This window comes from Hibiscus syriacus, unplaced genomic scaffold (genome assembly GCF_006381635.1).
Source record: "Hibiscus syriacus cultivar Baekdansim isolate YM2019G1 unplaced genomic scaffold, ASM638163v2 tig00110410_pilon, whole genome shotgun sequence".
NCBI classification, from domain to species: Eukaryota; Viridiplantae; Streptophyta; class Magnoliopsida; order Malvales; family Malvaceae; genus Hibiscus; species Hibiscus syriacus.
In genome coordinates, this window is record NW_024062726.1 from 1200875 (window position 1) to 1208729 (window position 7855).

The 7855-nt window shown below is 35.9% G+C and overlaps 1 protein-coding gene across 1 annotated transcript; it reads left to right on the forward strand.

Annotated features, from left to right (window-relative positions):
• The first annotated feature begins 1565 nt into the window (after positions 1-1565).
• Positions 1566-7623, forward strand: LOC120123996 (probable LRR receptor-like serine/threonine-protein kinase At1g67720). Its single transcript, XM_039142770.1, has 15 exons — positions 1566-1584; positions 1717-1860; positions 2705-3742; positions 3847-3979; positions 4094-4165; positions 4264-4332; positions 4409-4480; positions 4689-4757; positions 5398-5552; positions 5634-5863; positions 6108-6234; positions 6304-6372; positions 6470-6656; positions 6937-7072; positions 7206-7623. The coding sequence occupies exons 1-15, from the start codon at positions 1581-1583 to the stop codon at positions 7539-7541; spliced, it is 2841 nt and encodes a 946-aa protein (XP_038998701.1). The 5' UTR covers positions 1566-1580; the 3' UTR covers positions 7542-7623.
• The last annotated feature ends 232 nt before the right edge of the window (positions 7624-7855 follow it).

Genomic DNA, 7855 nt, shown 5'->3' on the forward strand with positions numbered 1-7855 from the left:
AATTATAGGCCAAAATATGGATACATCTTTTATAATAAGGATTAAATGGAGGACTAATCTGTATATTCTTGTAATCTAAACGGGTCTACAAAAGATTATTTACCATTTATATTATTCTTTTGAACATGTGAAAATAATTGCGCCTCACAATAGGGATGAATATGGGTCGGGTTTGGACCAATTAGACCCGACACGAAAATTTTACATCTTTAATCCGACCCGAAAATATATATCCTCCATCCGATCCGAACCTGACCTGATTTTTTGAGATAAAATTTAAACTCGACCCGAAATAATAAAAAATATTAGTTTTAGTCAATAAAAATAACGACTTAATTGAAAAAAAAAATATAGATAGATATTATTGTAATTATTCTTAAATATATAAAGTAAAATTAATTTTTTCGGGTCAAATCGGGTATTTTTCATCATAAACCCGAATTTGACCCGACCTATTTTTTTTAAATCCCGACCTAATTAAGTCAAATCAGATCAAAACCCATCGAATTCAGATGACATGCTCATTCCTACCTCACACCCCAAAGATTCTTTTAAATTCATTGATTTATCCTCCTATCCGCTCTTCTGTTCAAATGGACCCTCGCATTTATTTGTGGCGTCATAAATTAAAGTTGTTTGGAATCAATGTCCTTTTTACATTTATAGTGAATTAAATGAATCACATCTCACTCTCATGTAAACTTCATCTCATAAATAATTATTATATTATTGATAGTTGGATTTATAAAATTAATTTTATCATTAAATCCATTAAACGAATGTAATAATAAAAAGGAATATAATTTTTTTTAAAGATCTGAATTTAATCAACTACCTTTGCAAAGTATGTGTACGTCGTCGATAAATAAAAAAAAATTAATTATTTTCTTCTGATTTTATGTAAGTTTGTAAACTACTTATTTCTTTATCAATTTACGAGATAAATTTTAAAACAAATAAAAATAATGAAAAACAAGACAGTAAAAGTGTAATCTTATAATCAAAATTTACCAAAACAGTAGGGATTTCTTTAACTGGTTAGAGCAATTCTTCTGAGGTGCAAATAATTTCTTTCTATAATTAAAACAAAGGAAGGTTGGTTGATGATGACAAGATGTCTTTTTTTATTTATCAGAAAAACTAACGGTGGGATCTTAATCAAAGACTCTTGAACTTTGGTGATTTAAGATCAACGAATCTCGTCCCTTCGTTTTGCTTGCTTTGTGTTTAAGATTGACATTGGATTGATTTGATTCGGTCAAAGTCTCCTGAAGAGTCCACTTCCATGGGGACCCACAATTCTCTTACCAGTCTCTCTCTCCGCCCCCCTCCCTTCCAAGAAGAAAACTCAGAAATTAAAAAAAAACGAAAATTTAATAAGATAAAGTTTCATGCTTGAAGTCGATTAGCATAGAACAGCAAGCAGCCAGCAAACAAAAACATACAAAGCTCTTAAGAAAACCGAGGAAAAAAGGGGAAAAGAATCATCCTTTTCTTCTTCTTCTTAAAACTCCACTCTCTCTCCAAATGATTTACATTTCCTTGCTCTTTCCTCTCTTTTAGAAGTATATCTGCCTACTATGGGTACTTGTGAATTTTGAAATTCGCTATTTCTGTGAATCCCAAAATCAGATTTTCATTTTTTTTCTTCTTTTCTGCCTTGTATTTTAATATATACGGTCGCAAAGAGTGAAAGAGCTCTCTTTTGTTTTTCAGCTGCTGTTTCTTTCTTTTCCTTTTCATGGTCTATCACGTTACCATTTGTTGCCTTCACCATGAATATGGAGAAAAGGCTTCCCTTTTCGCTTCTTTTATTCTCCCTGCTTCTTCTTTTGGATCCCTCCTCAGCCCAGATGCAAGGTATTTCCTTTATTTATAGTTGTGCAAGTTACATACAAAATGAGTTCTTTTTTGTTCTTTGTTTGCAGTTTTGTCCATGTTTTCTGAAATTCATGCTTTGCTTGTCATATGGGGTTGTCATCAATTTTCTAGGATATTCAATATAATATATTACATGTGTATCAATATGGGGATCATTCTGTTTCAGGGTTTCAGCTATGGGTTATAGTTTGAGTGATATATTTGTTTTCTGTTATCATTTTATCTTTATATATTCACTATAATGATCTAGTAGGGTTTGGTTCTTTTATAGTGATTTGAAGTTAATCTATTGCAGGTGCAGCTAATAGAATATTATCATTTTGTGAGAAAAAAAAGTAATTATTTTGGTAATTTTTTAAAGATGTTGTGTATTTAGAGAACATTGTCCATTTATACAGTTAATTTTGGTGGATGAGCAAAAGAGGCAACTATAATTGACCACAGGAAGACAGTCAACTTATGAGAAAATTGATGAAGAGAAGAGGAGAATAATGCCAAGGCCTATACTCCTTAAGTGTATCTGGAAATTAAAAACCTAATATATTAACCCGGTTTCGGTTTAGTTGCCCTTGCTGACAGTGTCTTGTTCATAACTGATGAACCAACTTAAAATCTGGGGTAAAAGAACCTTGAAATTGCTAAATTTGGCCTTTGTAGACCAAGTAAGCAATCTGTATTTTGTTTAGTGACCTTATACTTCATGGTTTTAATGTTCTCATGGTGCTTTATTTGCTTTGGACCATAGTGCTTGATGTCTAGCATTTGGTGGATGAAGTCTATGGTGTTTTTGTGTGATTTCTAACAATTCTAAACTATGGAACAGGTTTTGTGAGTTTGAATTGTGGGGGTGAAGGAAATTTCACTGATGAACTTGGCCTCATGTGGTCCTCCGATGATATTCTTCAATACGGAGAAGCAGCTAGCATATCTGTTTTGAATAAGACAAGAAAGCAGTATACGACACTGAGGCATTTCCCTGCTGATTCCATTAAGTACTGCTACAAGCTTAACGTTGTAAGCAGGACTAGGTATCTCATAAGAGCAACTTTCTTGTATGGTAATTTTGATAGCAATAATGTTTATCCGAAATTTGACATTTCCTTTGGGGCTACTCATTGGTCTACAATTGTTATATCGGATGCGAATACTATAGAGAAGGTTGAACTTATATTCCTGGCTACTGGCCCTACTGTTAGTGTCTGTTTATCCAATGCCACAACTGGACAGCCATTCATATCCACCTTAGAGCTACGACAGTTCAATGGCTCGATTTATTACACACCATTTGAAGAGAATTTTTATCTCGAAAGCTCTGCTAGAATCAACTTTGGTGCAGAAAGTGAAGCTCCAGTTAGGTATCCTGATGATCCATTTGATAGAATATGGGATTCGGATTCTGTAAAGAGAGCAAACTACCTTGTCGATGTTGCTGCTGGCACTGTGAAAGTCTCTACGAACAAGTCAATTTTCATTGGTAGCAGTGAAATGCCACCTCAAAAAGTGATGCAGACTGCTGTAGTTGGCATGAATGGATCATTAACTTATCGCCTGAACCTGGATGGTTTTCCTGGTTTTGGCTGGGCATTTACGTACTTCGCTGAAATTGAAGATTTGGCTCCAGATGAGTTCAGAAAATTCAGGCTGGTGCTACCAGGCCAACCTGATGTGAGCAAACCTGTTGTTAATATCCAAGAAAATGCCCAAGGACCATACCGTGTTTATGAACCAGGATATCCTAACATATCCCTCCCCTTTGTATTATCATTTAGATTTGGGAAGACATCTGATTCTTCCAAGGGGCCACTGTTGAACGCTATTGAGATATACAGGTATCTGGAGAAAAACGATGGTTCCGTGGACGGTAAGTAATGTTAAGTACCATTCAGTATACGTAGATGATTGGAATGCATTCTTTGCATAGTCTTGTTCATAATGTCTCTGAAAATAGATTTTTGTGAGTTGCAGAAGCGCTTGTTGCTAATGTGGTCGCTCTCCATCCATCAGCTGACTGGGCACAGGAAGGTGGTGACCCATGCTTGCCTGTTCCATGGTCATGGGTGCGGTGTAATTCCGATATACAGCCAAAGATAGTGTCAATGTAAAGATTTAAACCACCTAAGATTCTTTCCCACTTCTGTTAAAGGAGTTCTTCACTAATATCTGGATCAAATATGAGTGCCTTTTAACTTGTTTTATTTGTGGTGCTTGGCAGCCTTTTATCCAGCAAGAACTTGACCGGGAACATACCTTCTGATTTTACGAAATTAAGCGGTTTGGTGGAAATGTAAGCTCCGAACTGGATTCTTGACTTTGCTATCTTTTTAATTCAATTGATTGATGCTTCCATTTTACACCCTAAACAAACTAATATTTTCCTTACAGATGGCTCGATGGGAATTTCTTCACTGGTCCAATACCAGATTTTACAGGATGTGTGGACCTGAAGATCATGTAAACACCAAGTCTTCTTTTCCTAACTGTGATTCTTTTATAAAGAATTTACTGACTAAGATTTTGTCTTATGTAGTCATCTTGAGAACAATCGCTTGACGGGTGAGCTGCCTTCATCTTTAATGAACCTACCAAACTTGAGGGAATTGTAAGTCACTCGAATTTGTCTATTACTCCATTGTTATTTTCCTGACAGAACTTTCAATAGTTTAATAGTAAACATCTATGTTCTTAGTGCATTAGTTGCTCTGCGCATTGGATTAATTCATTTTCCATTGTTTTAGTTGTGTTGCTGTTTTCCACATTGCTTTCTCGAAGGGAGAAAAAAATCTGAAAGTGATACTTTTATTATGCAGGGACGTGCAGAATAATATGTTATCCGGAAGAGTACCATCTGGCCTTCTGAGTAAAAACTTGTCTTTGAAGTGAGTATCCTAAATGCAATTGAAATGCACTAACACATACTTAATTATTAGCTGATCGTATTTACATCTTGGATTCATACAACCTGCATGTATTAAGTCAATGCTACAAATTTCCTTTGTTTACCAAAATACTTATATTCTTTAAGCACAAATATAGACATACAAAGATGTTTAACATATGCAGGAAGCATTGTAGGCAATTCTGTCCATAGATACTTTTTTCGGAAATGGTTATCAAGTGTTAGAGAAACTTAAGGCCTTTGTTTGAACAGAGTGAGATGTAGTGTTTGCGTTAATCGGATTATAACATTCTAAATTCTTAGTTCACACTCCTTGAGCTGCCATAGAAGTCACTCTGGAGTCTGATAAGTAATAGTATTTTGAATATGCTCTTTGCATATATATTATATATAATTGGCTTTCATCCCTTGCAATGATTATAGAAGGCCTATTCCTAATCTCTTAATGTACAACAAACATTTCCTGATAGTCGCCAGTCAAGAAATCTTATACTAACCAAAATTACGTAATATCTGCTACTTTGTTCTCTTTATATTATTATTTTTATCCATTTCTCCTTTTATACTAATATATGGCACTTAGTTTGTGCAATATAGTTACGACTACATTTTTCACACAGCTATGCTGGAAATATAAACCTTCATGAGGGGGGTGGAAAATCGAAACATCTTGGTACTATTATTGTTGGTTCATCAGTTGGAGCTGCTTTTCTGCTCATATCTACGATATTGTCTTGCATTATTTTGCACAAGGGGAAGAAGAAACACAAACAAGGTACGGCAGGTCCTTCAAAGCTTGGCTAATCTATTGCATATCTGAGTTGTGACATGCTTAATTTCTTTTAATTTATATCAGAACAATTTCATCATCCGTTGCCTGCTTCTTCTTTGAATAATGCTCCCGCTGAGGCTGCTAATTGCTTTACGGTAGCCGAGATTGAAGATGCTACAAACAATTTTGAGAAGAAAATTGGTTCTGGAGGCTTTGGAGTAGTACACTATGGGAAATTGAAAGACGGGAAGGAAATTGCAGTAAAGGTTCTCATTAGTAATTCCTTCCAAGGAAAGAGGGAATTTACGAATGAGGTACGTGTAACCTGCTTGTGTAATCTGACCTGACATTTTGTTCATAATTATGGTGTTCACGAGTGAATTAGCTGTATGCGAGTCTGCTTTCAGTGACCTTACTTAAAAGGAAATGATTCGTTTTAAGCCCTTTCAGTTTTAGAGAATGTTCTGATGCTTTGAAATAACTTATGTTGCATTGGTTGACATATTTCTAAGAAGCCATTTTAAGCTAAAATCATGTGAAATTTTGATTATGGTGAAGGTGAGTCTCCTTTCAAGGATACATCATAGGAACCTGGTACAGTTTCTTGGATATTGTCAAGAAGATGAGAGCAGTATACTTGTTTACGAGTTCATGCACAACGGAACTCTCAAAGAACATCTTTATGGTAAGTTCTAGTATTCCTTTGGTTGAAACCGATAACGGTTGAGTGCTGACCATGTGTAAATATTTGTAGGCCCTTTAACAAGGGAACATGGTATCAGTTGGATAAAACGCCTTGAGATTGCTGAAGATGCTGCAAAAGGTACTTAAGCTGAGGGACTAGACTTTTTTTCTGTGCTGAAGCCTTTTGCTTTATTCAACTGACGGAAAGCTTGATTCTTTATATTTCCTTCATTCAGGAATCGAATACCTTCACACTGGCTGTGTTCCAGCCATTATCCATAGGGATTTGAAAACTAGCAATATTCTTCTTGACAAGCACATGAGGGCGAAGGTTTCAGATTTTGGACTTTCAAAGCTGCAAGTTGATGGAGTATCACATGTGTCGAGCATAGTTCGAGGAACTGTGGGGTATCTAGATCCCGAGTAAGACCTTGTTCCACTAAATCCTCCCTCTAGTTGAAACCATGTTAAATGACTATCTGCACTGATTTGCCATTGTCGCTGCTGCTGTTCGCGAATGATTAAATTGTTTTCCGAGGATGAAATTAAGTGTTTACAGGCTGACTAACAAGGAAGAAGTAGAATATGTTTTCTAGATAATATCAAGTCGAACATTTTGTACCCCCTTCAAATACCTTTTACCGTAGAAATTTTTGTTTGCAGCCATGCTATCGAGTTTATAATAGTTCTTTTTGGTGCACAGGTATTATATCTCGCAGCAATTAACGGATAAAAGCGATGTCTATAGCTTTGGTGTCATTCTTCTAGAACTGATGTCCGGTCAGGAAGCTATATCTAATGAAAGCTTTGGTGTTAATTGCCGGAATATTGTCCAATGGGTAAGTTCATTTAGTTTCCAGACGCTGGAGTAATGATATTGTTCAAAATATCGGTTTATTTCTTTCCAGATTTCTCTTATGCACTTTCCTATTGCTGCTCATGGTTTCGAAAACGAATTATGATATATTATAGGCAAAGTTGCATATCGAGAGTGGGGACATTCAAGGAATCATTGATCCTTACCTCCGTGATGACTACGACATTCAATCGATGTGGAAGGTAGCTGAGAAAGCTTTAAACTGCGTGCAACCTCACGGACATACGAGGCCATCGATATCAGAAGTCCTGAAGGAGATCCAAGATGCCATCATAATCGAAAAGGAAGGGATGATGCTTAGAGAAGGTAACTCGGATGAAATGTCTAGGCACTCCGCCATTTCTTTCCTTAACCCTGGTTCCTTGGATATGATCGGTACCGATAATTACCTATCGTTGGACGAGTCTATCGCACGGCCAGTCCCTCGATAGTCTGTTGTTAGGCCATGTACAAAGAAACAATCCCTTTCGTTTTCGTTTTCGTTTTCATATATATTCTGTTACATTGCCAGAATCTTCAATTATGTCCTAGGATTTAGAATGCATCCCACTATTAATAGCCAGGAAAGATTAAAAACAAAACAAAGATGGGAAGATGGTCCCATGAGACAGAACAGGTTCAAAGTTTATGAGGTTGCTGCACAATATAACTCTTTTCTTTTTCTTTTGCATGAAACCAATGTTCTTCATTAAGTGAGAAAGGAAAAGAAAAATAAATTAGACATGGTTTTTCTCAATGCTTATAT